General features: G+C 33.3%; 1 protein-coding gene and 1 pseudogene across 11 annotated transcripts in view; one reads left to right on the forward strand and one right to left on the reverse strand.

Annotated features, from left to right (window-relative positions):
- Positions 1-668: 668 nt before the first annotated feature.
- ZNF280D (zinc finger protein 280D) overlaps positions 669-20,294 on the reverse strand; it is a 142,034-nt gene continuing 122,408 nt past the window's right edge. For 10 of the 11 annotated variants that reach the window (XM_077128008.1, XM_077128006.1, XM_077128004.1 and 7 more), the window contains 2 exons: positions 10,485-10,540; positions 669-8,008 (listed from right to left, as the gene is read on the reverse strand). In XM_077128008.1, coding sequence (XP_076984123.1) covers positions 7,387-8,008; positions 10,485-10,540 — 678 coding nt within the window. In that variant the 3' untranslated portion in view covers positions 669-7,386. Of the gene's footprint in view, positions 8,009-10,479; positions 10,541-20,294 lie in introns of those variants that run through there. The other variant, XR_013162416.1, reaches the window with a different exon arrangement.
- On the forward strand, positions 5,733-6,441 carry LOC143656165 (eukaryotic translation initiation factor 5A-2 pseudogene; annotated as a pseudogene).

A 20,294-nucleotide genomic window follows, 5' to 3' on the forward strand; every position in this document is an offset into this window, starting at 1 on the left:
TTAAAATCATGTGACCCCAAATGGGGTTTTTAAGTAATGCAAGTGTTATATGACAATTACAACAAAAACTGAAGAGAATAAAGTGACATATGATGGTAGGTTTCTACATTCCACTTGAAGCAGAAAAAATATTGATTCTAAGTATACTGTGAAAACTTAACTAGGTAAATTGTACAGCTATTGAGGAAATCCATTTGGTAGTTTCCTATAAAATTAAACATACACTTACCAGGTGACCCAGCAATTCCACTCCTATTGAATTCCCAAGAGCAATTAATATGTATGTTCACAGAAAAATCTGAATGCTTATACCAACTCCATTCATAATCACCAAATAGGAAATAACCTAAATGTCCTCTAATGGGCAAATGCATAAACAAACTTAGTTTATCCAGACAATGAGCTACTACCAAGCAATAAAAAAGGAATGGGCTATTAAAATATGCTACAACTTGGATGAATCTCAAAGACATTATGCTGAATGGAAGAAGTCGGTCTCAAATGGTTCCATAATGCATGATTCCATTATCTGACATTCTTGAAAAATAAAACTATAGTGACAGATCATAGTGGTTGACAGATAGCAAATAGTGAAGAATTAAAGGAAAAAATGGACAAATTATCCAATAACTTATATAACAAGTAGACAAAATCAGTTAAGATATAAAATATTTTAATAACAGAATTGAGTAAACTGACCTAATGGACATACATCGAACACTGTATCCAACAACTGAAGAATAAATATTCCTTTCTAGTATACATGAAACATTTACCAAAATTGATTTTATACTTGAACATAAAGACAGTTTCAATACATTTTAAAGGTTGAGCTCACGCAGAGTATATTATCTGACCACACTACAAAAAGATAACACTACACACCCACTAGAATGCATACAAAGAGACTGACCATACCAACCGTTGGTGACAATTTGAAGCAAATGGTACTCTCGTATACTGCTGATAGGAATAAAAAAACAATAATCACTTTGGAATACAGTTTAGCAGTTTCTTAAAAAACTAAACATACACTTATCATGTGACCCAGTCATCCCACTCCTAGATATTTATTCAAGATAAATGCAAGCATATGTTCACACATAGGCTTGTACACAATGTTCATAGCAGCTTCTAACAGCCCAAACTAAGAAACAACCTGCCTTAGGTTTCTGTGCTGCATAACATAGTACCACAAATTTAATGGTATAAAATAGGTATTTTATTTAAATTTATTTTTGAGTAGGTAATTCATTAATATAGTTCAAAATGCAAAAAATATATAAGGGCATAAGGTAAAAAGTCAGTCACACACCAGACCCCCAGCCACCTACTTTCCCTCCTACAAGCAATCCATGTCTACAGTTTCTCCAAGTCCAGAGTCATTTTGTGCATATAAATGCAAATCTGTATATGTTTGTGTCTACAGATGTGTGCAAATGTTTGTAGGAGTAGAGAGAATGGAAAGCTACAGACCAGATTATTATCATTGGTTACTCTGCATGCACTGGATGAGGGGAAGGGAATGGAGAAGCAGAAAATCTATTAACTATTTAGAATATCTGCATTATTTAACTCATCATTTAAGCTCAGGCTTTTGTTATCTTTGGCAAATTTCTTATTCTCTCTGTGCCTCAGTTTCTTCATCTACCCATAATGGTACTGATCATTTCTATCTCATAAGATTTGGGGGAATATTACAGCAATTCATGTAAAGTGCTTAGCACAGTGCCTGATATATAGTAAATGGCTAGTAAATGTTAGTTATAAAAAATAATCCTCTTTTAAAAAAAAGAATGATTCAAAAGTAACTAAGAATTGAAGAAGTTAGAAATAAAATAAACTTAAAGAAATGTGAAACAGACAAGATGCTTCAGTTCAGGAGTGTTATAAATTCACCATTTGACCTCTTTCCCTGCTCCACATCATGAGTTATAGATTCAATTAACAAGAAAAAAACAAGATTCATGCTCAAATGCAAGATAAGCATTTCTCTGGGTCAGAAACAGAATGCAACAAAAGTAGTAAGGTGTGGCTAAAACGGCAGCTCTGAAGATTTCCAAGTCCAGGAAGCAGCTAGAGATCACTGGTAGTTTTTACTACCTTCTGATAGAACAAAACACTCCATATGTAACACAGAACAATGCTATAGCTAGGCTATGTGAAAACAGTTGTGATCACTGACCGAAGCTACTGCTTATGTAAACCTGTATAACTTCATTCTTGGGGTTGGGGTAAACTCAGAAAATTGCACAAAGACCTGAGTGAAGCTGCATGCTACTTTCAGAGACTAGGCCAGCTGCAGCCCTAACTGCTTTGGGGCAGAAGTTTCTAGTTCTGGAACAGGGTCTTGGAGGACTAGACAGAGGAAACTACAAGACTGCTCGACATGGAGGGGTGAACACAGAAAGAAGCATAGGGAAGAAAATACCATAGGAAATGAATTTGCAAATGAAAATTCCAAACCATATGAAGAAAATTGACATTAAGAAAGAGAACCAACCAAATTCACTTATAACAATGAAAAAATCTGGACAAATATTTTAAATTCTTCTTAAATGGATCTGTAATCTGATAAGAAGACCCAGGAGAAAAGCTTACTGAAGTCAGGAACCTAGAGAGTTTGAGCAATGTAGTTGGCTTCTGCTCTGAGTACTCTTATTCAATTGGATACATCTGAGTATCAATTTTCACAGCCTTGTGAAGATCCTGGATGATGAAATACAAAGTTTATTTCTAATAGGAGACCTTCCTACAAATTTCAGACCACAACTACTCCTTAGCATAGGGATGTTTTAGCTCTACATATTTCCCATTGACTGGTATTGCAAGGAAAAGTATGCCTCAAACTTGGGGAGTTGTGAGGATTTTCCCCTCAGCATTTGTATACACAAGCTGGCCTTCATGCGGATTTGCAGCTTGTATTTATGCTATCCAGATTGTCCAAAAAACCTGAAACCATGAATTTAAAGTGGTGATAGACTTATAGTAGTGCCTCCAAATGTTTGACATAATTCCTCTTGGGAGGAATCTTCCTTCATTCCAGGCCTCTAAGCATTACCATGTGAGGAAAATCAATATATTAGATCACAATTTTAAAAATCACTAAACATAAAAGGATGCAATAAGTGAGAACAAGCAGAAACAACAGATAGCAGAATACGACCTGAAGAAACTTCAGATGTTGGAATATTCAGATATAAATCAAAATAATTTTGAAATAATAATTATTGATTTAGCTAGCTGTAAAAGTAATTTCACCCAGGATAGCTCATCTCTTGATGATGCTATAGCTGTTGTTACAGATATGTTCAATTCCTCACAAGATGATCTGAATTATCTCTTTTAATTTGGAACTTTGAAGTAAAAAATTAAACGCCATAACTTATAAAAATCTGACTACAATATCATGAATCTGCAGATGCGTCAGTCTAAAAAGAAATATATTTAAAACTAATGGTCTTTTAATGCTTGGAAATTGGTAAATTATTGTTTCATTTCTTCACTGAATAAACAAGTTTAATGCTATAGTAATCTAGTAAAACGGACACACATGCAATCCTATTTTAGTTCCTAAATGCAAAAATTAGCACAGCTGAGTGACTGAAGAATAAAAACTTTGAAGGAATACAAATGATCATGTCAAACATGAATTCAAATGATATAAGCCTACAAAAATGTAAGCAATGTTAAAACTTCTATAATTCTTATACATATAAAATATATCTTTAAATTACATGCTATCTTTCCTGTTAATAAGACAATTCATTAATCCCTCTTCTTGAGGTAAAAAGGTCTCTACTCTCATTAATAAGAGATAACTGGGTCCCTCTTCTTGAGGTTAAAAAGTACTCAATTCCATATGCATGTAATCATTGTAGGGATTTAAAAAAACACAATTACTACCATCAATGGGAGCATTATTTACAAAAAAGAACTTATTTTCAAAAGCTACTTTCAATATAAAGGCTGGGAACTATATATATATATATAGCTGGTAGAAAACTCAACTTGTTTTGACATAGTGCTCTAATTAATACATAGAGGTCTCATAAGGCTCAGAGAGTGGTTCTTATATAGAAATAGACTCTTTCTACCTCTGTTTTAGGATTTAGAATTACTTCAAAAATTTCCAAGCAAACACCTATGTCCCAACAAGGTGAAGGGTGATAGGTAACGGATCCCTCTCATTTTTTCTTGGTAGTAGGAACAATGAAAATATTTGCCCAAAAATATATGGGGGCTTTCAAAAAAAATTCAGTAATATATTTCTATTTAGCTTCTTTAGTTGCTGAGCAGATAGAAAACTACAATATTAACTGATACTTCTTTTCAAGTGAAAGAATTTAAACAGGAAAGCTATTCTCTTAAATGTTAGTAGTCTTATCCTCTGTACTTTTAAGTCATAATTTAAAATAAATCATGTATCAGCTAAAGAACCCAGAATGAAATCCTATCACTAGCTTTACCATGAAATCCCTTAGAAAAATATACAATTTCTAAAGGCGCCAAAGGAAACCTAACTCAAGCAGTGACCTGAAAAATAAAATTATTCAGAGACAGATTTTTATTGCAAATATTTACTCAAAAACTACTATTTACAGAAGAATTTTAATAGCCATTTAAAACATTTAACATTCAATGAAACAATTTAGGAATTCAAAGCACATTTTAAAAAGTGAAAATGCAGCATTTTAAATAAAAGTTTATTAGTACTTCAAAGCAAACTACTGTTATTTATATTATTCATTTTTATAGCTATTATTTCCTAGATGATAAAAAAAACTGAAAAATCAATTTAGCAGCCATCTTATGGATAAATTAGGCTAAATTCCCAAAATCACTTTTTACATCACTGCTTTAGGTCCCATTTGAAGTTTCTATTTTACAAGTTAAAAAAATCACTTAAACATGGCTGAATAAGTGCCAGGACATGTTTTCAGCTTACTGCTTTACAACTTCTACATTGTAACATACTTTGGTTTGGCTTCCAGACCATTTTTAAGAGTCTATTTCAAAGATATTTAAAACAATATTAAAAGTATAATTAGCTACAGGTTTTCAACAATAATTTCCTACTTTATAGAAATAATTTCCTACTTTATACAACTAGTAACATCAAGGGATTTCTGCACAGTATACACACTGACAAAAAAGCACAAATATAAACTTATATTTTAATAATTTCACTTTCACTGAAAGTTTAATTAAGGTAGGCTTAGAGCCTGGCAGGCTAATATTTATATGGAGGTGCACATATTCAAATATTCTGTCAACATGCTTCTGACGATTTGGAATGTTATGTTCAATCCAAAATTAAGTTTATGTTCATCCAAATCGTCATTATTTCAATACAATGCTCTAACCATGCTCCATTTACCAGCATCCTGCTCAACATAATGCCTCCATTAATAATGCCAATCAGCCATTACTTTAAATTATTCTCAAATGGTGTTTTCCAAATCTCTTTAAGTTATGTGAAATGGACATGTGATAAAGATTTTTAGCCTAAGACGGATGGACGTTTCAAAAGGTAATTCTTTTGAATAAGAATTAGAATACAGGTAATTCTTATAATTCACTTCTTATTAGCACCAAATCCTGTTTCCTGGAAAAACTACGAATTCAATTTTCATTAAAATCCTATTCAGAACTGCAGAGGCCCTGCCACACTGCCGCTGCTGTGCGGAACCCGCGCGATTGCGCAGGTGAACGGCGCTCTCTCCCAGATGAGAGTTCCCTCAGCAATACTTCTACCTACCCAGCCCACATGGTGGAAGAAACTGATTTCACTACTGGCGTTGCTGGGGCTTCCAGCACTTACCCTATGCAGAGCTCCGCCCTAGGCAAACACGGCATAGTGGTGCTTGAAGGATCACCATGTAAAATAGGGATGTCAACTTTCCAAACTGAAAAGCATGGTCAGGCCAAGGTTCACCTTAGAACTGATATTTTCACGGGCAAAAAATACAAAGATACTTGCCCTTCTACTCACAACATGGATGTTCCAAATATTAAGAGAAATTCTTATCAGCTGATAATGTATTCAGGATGGTTACCTTTCCCTGCTAACAGAAACCAGTAAGGTTCGTGAGGATCTGAAGCTTACAGAAGACGAACTGAGTAAAGAAATAGAAGGAAAGTACAATGCAGGTGAAGATACAGAGGTGTCTGTCATGTGTGCAATGAGTGAAGAACACACTGGTATTCATATGCAACCTCTTCTTTTTAAATTGTTTTGAAATTGTGCTGGGTTAGTTTTGTAGGCAGTTGGTAATTAAAAAAATAAAATGTATATATATTTTTTAATTTTGCAGATATCTTTCCTATAACACTCCTGTGGTTTTCTGTATGTGAGTCCAAGAGACAGACAAGAGAGCTTCAGCAAATGACATGTGCTTTGAGCAAATCATACCTGAATATTAATTAAATGATAAATAAACCCGGGTTTTAAATAAAATAATGTAGCATCTACTGGTATTGAAGTACCACATATAAGTTGAATTGTTTCTGTATTAATTTTGGAGTTAATATCATAGCATCAGTATTGGAATGGAAATGTCACCATTTCAACTTGTTTGTGGCAGGCACAACTCCTTAAAATGACAAACAAAAACCACATTATCAAAAACTGGTGGCTATGTGCAACCACCTGTATTATATCTCAGTTGTAATCTTTCTTGCCAGACTGTTGGCAGACTTACCATAACCATATGTTGTGGTTGACACAAGGGCACTGCACTGTTGGGTAAGTATTAGCCAGTCGGGTTGTAAAGAAGACACAAAGGACAAAGGGGATTCTTTAAAGCTATAGTTGGAGACCTTTTGTACTCAGCATAAAAAATAGAAAGTTGCCTTTTAGTTCTGTATATTTTTGCTTTTAACTTTTGCTTTCCATTTCTCTCTCACTTCTTATCCAAACGCCCTCCCCCTTTCTCTCTCTCTCTAGATATTTATTTAGAGTGTCCAGCTTTACAAGACAATGTAGTGCTTTTGTCAACCTCAATGAATTCATGTTGGTGTCTATCAGTAATCACTTCTTCCTTTTTAAGTAGATTTTTGCCAGATAAAAACTGGAAATTCTTTTAAATTGATTTAGAATGTTAAATTTTATTTAACATTTTTTTCTAAAATCAAATGAAAATGAATTAGGAGAAAAAACCTATTTACTTTTTTTAAAAACCTTCTTGGAAAACCATACTATTATTGGTGAATAAATTTCTTTAATAACCCTGGCTGAACATACAGCTAAAGACTATCAATGAGACTTTCCTCACATTTGTCTATTTCTGAACTCTAAAATCAGCACCACTGAAGCTCAACTGACAGTACTGCTCCAAATTCTCTTTCTGTTGGTACACTAAAACTTAGGATGACTAATTAGTTTCAACTCCTTTCTTTTTCACCTGCCAGGTCTATTGTTGTTTCAGTTATGCTAGGGCTATTTCTTCTAGGAATGTCATCTGTTTGACTAGACACTATTTCATCAGTCTTGGTTGAAGAATCACCACTACCTTTTTGAAGAATCTCTGTGGCTTCATATTCAAGTACCTCTGATGGAGTTAGAGGTTCCAAATGAATACTGCCTTGCTCACTAATATCAGAACTAACAGATTCATGTTCATCTCTTTTCCTCAAAAACTGATCAATGCTAACATTATCTGATGTTAACTGCAAATCCTTATTATTCTTTGAAGAAAATCTAGTTTCATTATTGATATCTTTAATTTGATCACATGAAATTATATTTTCTGAATTTTGGCACAGTTTCAACTCTGTTTCCTGACAAAGGTGTTCTATTTGTTTTTCTTTTTCTACTTTATCTCCACCAATGTTTGAATCATCACTGAAGATTTTCTTTGAGCCAATTTCCTGTTCTTGTAGACAGGTATCATTTTCCTTATCTGAAATTGTTATGCTCTCTTTACTTTTTGTTGCTGATGAGGCTTCGATTGAATTTGCATCACATCCATTATTGTCTTCCTCTGAAGAAGCTTTATCTTTTTTACTGAAAAATAAAGCCATATATTATCTATTCCATCATAATACATGCATTTAACACAATCAAAAGAAAGACATGTTTAAAAGATAACAAGTGTCAAGGCACCAGTGCCTACCAAAAGGAGAAAAAAAAAAAATCGAGGTCCCCAGTTCTTGCCATAATAGCACTACAATTTAGAAGGCCATTTTCTCAGGTAATAGAGTGTGGAACCACAAAAAGTCACATAATGAAAGGATATCTGGGTAGTCTATAAACTGGCTTTAGTCCTGATTATCATTATTTTCACCTGTTCATATCTCTTGCCTAATTTACATAATAAGCTAACATTGAGAACAGCTTCACTTCATAAATTTTAGTTAAAGTTTTAGCATTCTTATAAATTTGTAAGAGTACTTTATATAACAAATAAATTTGGAAAATACTTTTTTCATTTATGATTTATAAATTGTTTTCATGCTTAGAATGGCCTTCCCTACACAAAATCAGATAAGCAGTCAATTATTTTCCTGATTTTTAATAGCCTGATTTAAAAAATCATTAATACATGCCTTAAAATATAAACACACTAAACATGTGTTTATGTAAGTATACATATATGTCTGTATGTGCGTGTGTGTGTGTTTACTCTTACCCTGGTGTGCTAGAGAAACTATTTATAATCACAAAACATTAGAAATAGAAGATTTCTAAAAAGTTCCTCAGCCCCTTATCTAGATCTAGTATCAGTTCATATCTAGATGCTTGTATTACCACAAATAAATTTAATTATTATATATAACTTATTTATTCCATTTAACCCATCTGAATTTAGACTTTTTCCCAAGGAATTGCCCAAATATCCTAGCAACATTATGAAATGGTCACTTACTATTTTCTAAATTATTATATTTATAAGGCTGTTTCTTTATTATTTTATTTGTTCTAATGATCTGTCCTTTGACTAGTCTTGGTCCAATACTACAGACTCAACAATTATAGATTAACATGCATTTATTAGTAGAGCAAATCACCTATATCCTACTACTCCTCTTCATAAATTTAATAGTCTTAAAGTATAAAAGATATTTGTACAAGGATGTTCATTAAAACAATGTTTAAACAGTGAAAACAGAAACAACCTAATACACAAGAACAGAATTATTTAGGTGATTAAATAAATTATAGTATTACTAAATGGACAGATATGAACTTTATTTTAACTTAAGCTTCCAAATCAATTCCCATTGAGATTTTTAACTAACTTCATTAAACCCAAAAAGTAATTTGGAAAATGGTCTTTTGTGAAAGCTATTTATTTATATATTCTTTTAAAATATATATAGAATATTTACATATTCTTTTCTAGTTTAGTTAATTTTTGCTTTTCTTCATTTAGACCTTTCCAATTTCTCATTTTTATTACTTCCATGAACAAACTTTTGTCCATTTATTTTGCAACTGTATATTATTGCTATAAAGAAAAGATTCTGACTTTTATACCAAGGTACCATAATTAATAGTTCTATTACTTCTAATCATTTTAGCCCATCTAAAAAAAACTTACAGGTCAATTTTGACATCATCTGTAAAAATTATAATTTTTTCCTCCTCACTTAAGATTTATATAACTTTTATTTTTATTCAGATTGTTTTGGACTAACTATAATTTACAGAAAATGTTAAAAAATATATAAGGACTAGTGTGCTATTTCTAATTCCTTAGTTGAATTTTTTTTTCTTTTTTTAATTCTAGCAAAATTGCTGAGTGGAAAAAGGCCTATGTGACTTTGATAGTGAAATTTAAAAACATATCATAAGGCCTTATACCAGGGCTTGCTTTTTAAATGCAACAGGTTATTTAATCTCAACAGATTAACCAGCAACCCACTGTGAAATATACAGCATAAGACAGAAAAGAGGAAATTACTTAATTTAAAAGACAAAGTTACCTTTATCTGGAATGAAGTTCTAATTAGAATGCTGGGATTCTATTTGTTAACAAAGATTGTGAAATAATGTCTTATGTTCTTACTGTTACACCTGAGCATTAAATTTTTAAAAAACAAACCCTGAATTTTGAAACTTTTATGCTGAGATTCCACAGAATTAACTTTATAATATAAAGTTTTATAAGTATTTCTGAAAATACTTGGTTATCTACATGCAACAATTATTTCACTGATAAATCTTGTAACTATTTTTATATAATAGGTGCAAGTAAAACACGTTAACATTTTACTAATTAGTAAGTAAAGTTTTTAAAATTTAACAACTAATAAATTATATCCTGTGTGTCTAAAAGATTTGAAAACTAAGAATCTAGAATTTTTTTGTTGAGTTAAAAATTCAAATTTTTATTTTAATTAAAAGCTATTACTAAAAGCAAAAATACATACAAAAATTTCAATGTTCCTTTGTCAATTATCTGTGACATAACACAGCTCAAGTGTTACTTTATATATTTGAATTTCAAGAGCTCCTTTTGTTCCTTGTATTTATTTACCTTTCAGAATTTGATGTTTCTGTTTCTCCTCCAGCCAGATTACATCTTGAAATTTCCTGAAATGATTAAAAATACTTCTCTTTCACATTCATGGCTAAGCTTAAAGAAATTATTTTTATCATACTAAGCTTTCCAGATAAAATGAACTTAATTGTGGAACCTAGTAGATCAAAGAAATGGGAAAACATTCTTAAAGTATTTACTAGAACAATTTTCATAATTAAGAGCAAGATTTTAGAATTCTTTTATTAAAAAGCCTGTAAGAATCTCAGTGTACCAAAAAATTGCTGGATCAAGGTCAAAAAGAAATTGTCCAGTTATATCAATACCTGCTTTCCTTAGCGCCTCTTTTAATTGGGCCATAATTACAATTATATGATTTTAAACTAGTAAAACATCACTTGAATTTGAATAACAAGGTGCATCCACAATATTTTATATAAACCTACCAAGTACAGATGTTTAGATAAAACATCTTGAAACTATAATTTAATATTTGGAATCATGGTAATCCTTTCACTGTCAAAAAACTAATATTAGACTATATACAAATTAAAGAAATATCTTGCCAATTTCAAATGTTATATAGGGAGTAAAGAATCCAGTAAGATATCAGTAAGCCAGAGGCCAGCCTCCATAATAACAATGACCATATGTAATGGATGAGGTAGTATGTTAAAAATTTTATGTTTACTCTCTCCTTTAATCCTCAAATTAGACATTCTAAATTCCACTTTTACAGATAAGAAATGAGACTGAGTAGGTTAATACTAATGCTTGATGCCACACCACAATAAGTTTTGGAATGAAGATTCAAATATAAGCCTAGCTCTTAGCCACTATAGTAGATTGCGTCAAGCATGTGAAATTGATAATGGCATATTAATCACACAGATTTATCTCTTCATCCTTCTAAAACACTGCTAAAATGAGGGCAAGAGAATAAAAAATTTTCACTCAGAAAGACTGCAAAAACACCAAAGCATAAATTTTTAGAAGATGAGGAGAAACTGGAGGAATAGTAATTGACTTAGCAGTGTAGAAGTTACAACTGCCTGTCTGCATTGGAGAACAAAGAGAAGAAGCCATTTGCCCAAACAACATGAGAGACCTGGTGCTTGGAGGAACTCAGTACAATGTTCAATACATAAACAGTAAAAATGAAGCACAAAGACAGCTAGAAAATCTAAATGAGCTCCTTTCCCCAACTCACACCCTGGTACATATCACTTCCTCTACCACAGAGGGTAGAGGTTAACTCTGTACTAGATGGGGTCTACACTTTGAACACCAGAAATAGTGAAGGACAAGGGTGAGATACTGGGAAAAAACAGAAAAATTTAGTCCATATACTGATAAGAGGGACCCACAGTCCCTCCTTGTGCCTGACACCCATAATGCCAGCAGCCAGAGGAATCACTCCCTATCCTCGTACCCCTAAATGGTATCTGAAGATTTTTCTTTGGAGAAAATTATGAGGTCCAGGGAACAGATTTCCCAAAATGACTCTGAAAGGATATAGTCACCGCCCATAAAACAATCAGTTAGCTTAGCACCTTATTTCCATAAGCTCCACTGAAGCCTAAACAATTCCCATACAGATTGCGCAGGCAGTACAGTACACAAATCCAGGGGGCAATCTTCACATGTACAGTCAATGTCAGCAGTCTTCAAAGTATGGTTCATAGACACTCTCAGGGGATATGCAAGGTCAAAACTAACTGTGCAAAAGCAATGGTGAATAAAAATGCTGGTGCTTTAACAAGAATCAAAACAGTAGTACCAAACCCAGACTAGAAGCCATTGTACTCTTTGCCACCACATTCCAGCAGTAACGTTAGCTTTCTTATGTATCAATCCTGAGTTCATGTCTTTTTAATATTCTATGTAATGAAATATGCAGTATACATAAAGTACTGCTGTTACATACTGAAAATGGGTGACTGAGTTGTGACCTGACTTAGCTACATTTTTGTTCATGGAATATCACTTTGATTTTAAAGAATGACTATCAAACATAGATAATTAGACTTGGTATTTGGTAGATATTTTCTTGAATATTAACAAGTAAGACTGTCACTACAATGAAAATAACTGGCAGTATTTGTTGCCAGCAATAAAATTCAAGCAAAAATTAAATTTTGGGAAAACGTAGACCTACCTCTGTAAGCTTGAAAGCTTTCTGATATTTTAAAGATTGTTCTGAAGAGATTAGTGTTGATATTAATGTGGTTGCTTGATATTGTATAATGAAATTATACAACTTTGAGAAGATCTCCATAATTCAAGTAACCTATACTTTCCAAATGACAATATATGCTACAGAGCCATGCATGGATAAACGATTCATTCAAACTATATGATAGAACAACAGATGTTAAGGTAAGAGTGCAAATAGTTCAGTGATACAGAGTCAGATTCCACGTTACAACAAACATTTAAGAAAACTACCACTTGTCTAACTTTGACATCAAAGAATAATAACTTTCCAGAAAACTACAACCTTCAGATAAGTTCTGAAACCTAGCCCAGCCTCTCCAGAACATCAGATGGTTTCATCTCCCTACTCTATATTAGTGACAGACCCTTCCAATATCAAAAATTTAGAATTACCATAGCCTAAACAACCCCAGTGAGAGGTAGGGAAAGATCAAAGGTGATGATGGAATTATACTTAGAAGATAGGACTTGAATGAATATGAATGCTGAATCATTAAATTGGTATCTCTTTTAGTCTCCAGTATTTTAGAGCAGTTAGAAGTAAAAACCTAAAATGGTGAAACTGTAACCCATGTCAAAGTCTGAAATATGTTCTACAACTAATTGTGGTGCTTGAAAATTTATAGCTTTTTTGTAGTATGCTATTGGTCACAAAAAAAAAGGGAAAAAAATCAATTGTATGATAAAAAAGTATTTGAGCCCTCTAGCCTCCTATATTCTGGAACAGCTAGAAGGAAAATATGAAAGGATCATACGGTAGCTCATGACAAACTTTGGGATCCATCCTGTGACCACTTTTTGAAGAGTGCTTTGAAAACCTTTGCTTTTTAATTTCTTTGCTTTGTATATATGTCATACTACACAATAAAAAAAAGTTAGAATGGGCATACCCCAAATACCCCTACAGAGTGTGAGAAAGATCAGAGGTGGTGGTTATACAGTTATACAGAGAAAGCTGGGTTGAACAAATGAGTGCTGAATCATTTTACTGATATTTCTGTTAGCCTCCAGTAGCTTTGAGCAGCTAGAAATAAAAACCTAATATTAAGGAATTTGTAACTCTTACCAAACTGTGAAACCTGTTCTATTTTAACTATTTGTTGTGATGTACTTTGAAATGGATTGCTTTTAGGTATATATTTAAAGAGAAGGAGTTTCACAGAGAAGATAGGATTTAACAAATGAGTATGACTGCTGAATCAACATACTGACATTTTTGTCTGTCTCCAGGTGCTAGGACAAACCTGAAATTGTGGAACTGCAACCCATACTAAACTGTGAAATGTGTTCCATAACTACTTGTTAAAATGTACGTTGAAATTTATTGTTTTCTATATGTGCTGGTTTGAAAGGATATATGTCCCCTAGAAAAGCCATGTTTCAATCTAAATCCCATTCTGTAAAGGCAGAATAATCCCTATTCAATACTGTATGTTTGAATCTGTAATCAAATCATCTCCCTGGAGATGTGATTTAATCAAGAGTGGTTGTTAAGCTGGATTAGGTGACAACATGTCTCCACCCATTTGGGTGGGTCTTGGTAAGTTTCTGGAGTCCTGTAAAAGAGGAAACATTTTGGAGAAAGGAGGAGATTCAGAGAGCAGAGCAGAACGACATAATCACGAGAAGCAGAGAGCCCACAAGCCAGTGACCTTTGGAGATGAAGAAGGAACATGCCTCCTGGGGAACTTCATGAAACAGGAGAAAAAGCTAGCAGATGATGCCGTGCTCACCATGCCCCCTTCCGGATAAGAGAGGAACCCTGATTGTGTTCACCATGTGCCTTTCCAGATGAGAGAGAAACTCTGACTGTGTTTGCCATGTGCCTTCTCACTTGAGAGAGAAACCCTGAACTTCATCGGCCTTCCTGAACCAAGGTATCTTTCCCTGGATGGATGCCTTTGATTGGACATTTCTATAGACTTGTTTTAACTGGGACATTTTCTCAGCCTTAGAACTGTAAACTAGCAACTTATTAAATTCTCCTTTTTAAAAGCCATTCTGTTTCTGGTATATTGCATTCCAGCAGCTAGCAAACTAGAACAGTATATATTTCACAATAAAAAAAAAGTTAAAAAAAAAAAAAAACTAAAGAAATGTATATTGATTTTTTTCTTTCATTATTGCCCCCCAAAAAGCTCCATACCAGTTTAACATTTATGTCTCATCATATTGCTTCTCCTCAGTAGCATTTCAGATTTATCATGACTTGCTAAGAGCATTATAAATTTGTTTTATTAGACAAATAAGTGACAGATTCCTTTTTATTATTAGCTATTTGGTTATAATGTCCTGTAAGTTCAAGTAAACATTAAAACATTCCAGGATTTGAACAATCAATAATTTCTTGTGCTCCTTTAAGGGGTAAATTACTTTTACAAAAAACATAACTGCATCTAATAAGCACTTGCACAAACTCCACTATTTTTGTTTCTCTGATTTTATCACCTTTTGGCAAAGGATCATCTATTAAGCAGTTTGAGTATATTTTTAAAAACATTTCCATTTTTAAAAAGCATCATGATGAAACATGGAACTTTTGTGATCATAAATTCTGTTTAAATTTTTCCAATTCTGAAATTATTGAGTAGTATTTGATTTTACTGTATTACTGATAAAAAGTATGCACAGAAAACAAAATAAACATAAGGATTCTTTGAAATAAATGTCCAAGTTACAGTTAATCAAGTCACCATTAGAACATTTTTTAAAAGACCTGTATTTTGAAATTCTCGGACAATATGTGAAATGTTCCCTAAAATCTGCATCCTTGGATATGCCCATGGTCTACTAAAATCATTTTTATTTGATCAGAAATTGGTGGCCACAATGAAGGATTATTAAAATTTGTTTCAAAATGTATCTTCTTATTTTCTTGTTCACACTTACGTTCACTAGTTTCTGAAATTTCTAACATTCCTTTTTCTTTAACTTTTTTCCTTACAATTTAAAGTAAATTCTTTAACTCTGAATTTTTTAAGGTTTTTTAAAAAATATTTTTATTGAGAAATCTATACACACTTAATAGACCAATCATATTATATAATCAGTGGCTCACAATATCATTACATAATTGTGTATTCTTTCCCATGACCATTTTTAGAACATCTGCATCACTCCAGCAAAAGAAATACAAAGAAAGGAAAAAGAACTCATACATCCTATACTTCTTATCCCACCCTCTCATTGACCAACATTATTTCAATCTACCCAAGTTTTACCCTTTATCTCCCCCTATTTATTTATGCTTTTATCCTTATTTTTTTTCTCACCTCTCCCAAGCTTGGATAAAAGGAGTATCAGACACAAGGTTTTCACAATCACACAGCCACCCTGTAAAAACTGTATATTTAACTGTGAATTTGAAAATAGTTCTGTCCTAAATGGATAGAACTATGTATTCCATATTTATAACTGCTCCCTACAATTCTGATCCATTTCTGCATGTATTTTTATTTTTTGAACACTGCTTTTTAGAAGCCATATATATATATTTTAATTCATATACATTTAACTTAATTCATATAAATCATAATTAACAATCAAACAGGTGTACATAAACATTTGTATGGGAAATATAAAAAATTAAAAACAACAGAGAATTACAAACCAGGCTCCCAGACAAAAGAAAAAAGTAGAGAACTTTTACTATATAAAATAGTGAATAACAGTGAACTATTTACCATTGTTTTAACTGAAGGAAGTATAAAATTTTCCTGATTTAAAAAAATACTTTCTTTTAGAAAATGTCTGACATTTGATCAAATTTTACTTATGAAAGGTCAAATATAGTAATAAGTGAAATTTGGATTATTTACTTAAGTACTATTAATACTTCTAAATTGTAAACATGCATTTGTAACAAAATAAAACTTTCCCTTTTACTCTATAGAACTATGGATTGCAACTGCAAATAAAAAACAAAGATAGCCTGTCAACTTCCATGACAACAACTGTTCTAGTTTGCTAGCTGCTGGAATGCAACACACCAGAAACGGACTGGCTTTTAATAAAAGGGGATTTATTTTGTTAGTTCTTCAGAGGAAAGACAGCTAGCTTTCCACTGAGGTTCTTTCTTACGTGGGAAGGCACAGGATGGTCTCTGCTGGCCTTCTCTCCAGGCCCCTGGGTTTCAACAACTTTCCCTGGGGTGACTTCTTTCTACATCGCCAAAGGCCTGGGCTAAGATGAGAGTGCCGAGATGAGGAATGCCGAGCTGCTTAGGCTGTGCTCCTTTGCACTCTCTCATTTAAGCACCAACCAATTAAGTCAAACGTCACTCATTGCAGCAGACACACCTCCTAGCTGACTGCAGATGTAATTAGCAACAGATGAGGTTCACCTACCATTGGCTCATGTCCACAGCAACAGAACTAGGTGCCTTCACCTGGCCAAGTTGACAACTGAATCTAACTACCACCGCAACAAAATGACCATCAGAAAAGTGCTGTGTGAGAGATTTTTTTTTTTTTTTACCCGCACTTGCATGACTATCTGGGTCATATAAATTCAGGGTTGGATCCTGTCTTTAGTTAAAACTTTGATATTGTTTTGAATTGTTTTGATATTGAATCAATTTTTACTTTAAAAACTGCATTAAAATATTACATATATGTGATATTTTAATGCAGTTTTTAAAATAAAAATAAAAAATATATATTACATATTTTAATTACTGATTTTTTTTTTTTGAGGCCCTTTAAATCCTGTGCTATTGGTGAGGTTTACACTTAGGTAATTCTACCCCTAGCTGGGATAATTGAGGGTCAGAAGAAAGTAGGGGTGATGGTGTAAAGAAGTAAATTATGAATTACCATCACATAGTATCAAAATCAACAAATCAAGAAACAAAATATGCTTACATTATTTAGCTATATATTGGGTATAAATATTATATCAAACAGCCAAAATATTGTAAATGGCTGTCTCTAAAGACATGAGTGGGAAAGGATGGGGCAGGGGAACCACTGTCTTTTTTATGGTAAATCTTCTAGCACCAAATTTTAACTTTTAATATGATAAAAATAAAAAGTAATTTTTAGAAGTTGGAAACTCGCAAGTATCTGAGAAAGTGACAAACAGAAGGAAAGAACAAAACCAAAACAAGCCACCAAAACTTAGAATTCTTAATGGACAACTTCTGGTAGATTTACAGGGATAAAGACCAGAGATGATTTGTCATTTCACTAGTAAAATAAGAGAGAACCTTTATTCTACAAGTTTACAAGTATATTTGAATTGAGAGAATGCTGGTAGAGGAAAAAATCCCATGAAGTCACTCTGAAATAACTCCCGGTTTGTCCCCACTAAACCTGATACATTTAGAATGTGGTAGCTATCTTACTGGATTATAATTATCACACAGCTAATTTTCCTATGAGATTGTGACCACCTTAAGGATAGGGAAAGAACTTTATTAATCTTAATGCCATTTACAAAAACCCCTGAAACATGCTATCAAGCATTCCCTATAGCTAAGGAAGGAAGGAGAAAGCCATCTGTATCGCCCTCCTCTCTCTTACCCCATTCAGCTATAATGAAATTACACTAATCATCAGACTGGAGGGGAAGAGTCATGGTATATGTACTATTAGCAGGGACACACAAATAACAGAATGTTGTAATATATAAAACAGATGTAGGAGCAGAACACAGACTGTTTTAGAAGTCACTAACAATATTAATTCCAAATACAATCTAATATATGACAAGGAATTCATTTTCAAATAAACAGTTGTATATGAATTAAAAACAATGACAGGGAAATATTAATGGGGCATGGCAAAAATGGTTCTACCACTGAAGCTGCTCAAAATTTTAAGATCAATTTAAGCCCATATCACATATGTACATAAAATAAATACCTGGCTCTATTCAAGGGACTACTCATATTACATATATTATTCAAAGAATCACCTGGATCAACAACAGTGTTCTATGTGGCCTTCCATTCAATGTGGCTTCCTTTAACACTGAGTTGTTCTACTAAATTTTGAGCATAAGCTTCTTTTTCACTTTTCTTTTTTTAACAAAAAGCTAACAAATTTAATTGATATATGAAAAGGCTGGTTTCACTTGACATACATTACATGACAAAATCAAAGGAAAATGAGTGTTCGATGATTTATCCTAGTCAAGTAAAAGTGCATCAGAAAGATTCGATGTAGGAGGTTATGAAGTTATGAATTCTAAATTTTCTTCATATTTGTGTTGGTCTGAAGCTATTATGTATCCCAGAAAAGCCATGTCTTTTAATCCTCATTCAGTATTGCTGGGTAGGATCTTTTTTACTGTTTCCATGGAGATGTGACCCACCCAATTTTGGGTGGTAATCTTTGCTTACTTGCTCCATGGAAACCACGGAGATGTATCTCCAACGATTAAAGGTGAAGTCACTTACCAGAACCCTTTAAGAGGGAACCATTATGGAAAGAGCCAGTAGTGCTAGACAGAGCCCACACAGCCAGAGATCTTTGGAGATACAGGAGGAGAACACCACCCAGGGAATCCTTATGAAATGAGAAGCCAGGAGAGAAAGCTAGCAGACGTTGCCATGTGCCTTTCCACCTAAGAGAGGTGCTCTAGACCCATTAGCCTTTCTTGAATCAAGGTATCTTTCCCTGGATTCCTTAGTTTGGACATTTTCACAGCCTCAGAACTGTAAACTTGCAACTTAATAAATTCCCCTTTTAAATGCCATTCAGTTCTGGTATATTGTATTCCAGCAGCGTTAGCAAACTAAAACAAAGTTCATGCCTTTACATATTGGGAAGGAAGAGAAGCAAACCCTGTGGCAGCTAGGGCACAGAGACTTACTGTGGCTGGGTAATGAAGTAGAAAAAAAATGCTACTACCAAGACTCAGACACAGAAAGCCACTTTAAGACTGACACAAAACCAGAACAACAAAGAACATCACCCCATTCCCCATCACCCACCACTGGGCTAGCAAGCATCAAATAACAAGCAATAGCAGTACCTGAGAACAGGGGAAAAAAGGCAAAAATGTGAACAGAGAGACTCTCTGGGGATTAGTCTCAAAAGGAAAACCTAAAGCTGAGGGTGGAGAAAAAGATTTTTAGAAAACCCTCTGGTAACCCTACTCCTACTCTATGTACTGCAAAATACTAAAGGAATATGAAGCTTGGGGCATAGAGGGTAATCATAGCAAAAACAAGAGCCAAACTTAGGTCAACTCCTGATTAGATGGACCCAAATCTCACACTAACGGTCTAACATAAAAAATGTGGCACTTACAGATTTAAATACTATTTACCTTGGTTCTATACACATCATGTCTGGCCTTCAAACAAATATTATATGACACACAAAAAAGCAAGAAAATAACAGTGCACTGTCTGGAAAAAAAGCAATCAACAGAACCAGATTCAGATATGAGCCAGATGTTGGAACTATAAGACAGAAAATTTTAGATTATGATTAATAAATACTCTGAACAACATACATGAAGAGAATGGGAATTATGAACCTATAAAAATAGCCAATGCAAATGCTAAAAATAAAAACCACAGTGATAGAAATGAAAAATGCTGTTGACGGGGGCTACTCTGGAGGTTGCTCTTACACACGC

Source organism: Tamandua tetradactyla, chromosome 14 (assembly GCF_023851605.1).
Source record: "Tamandua tetradactyla isolate mTamTet1 chromosome 14, mTamTet1.pri, whole genome shotgun sequence".
NCBI lineage: Eukaryota > Metazoa > Chordata > Mammalia > Pilosa > Myrmecophagidae > Tamandua > Tamandua tetradactyla.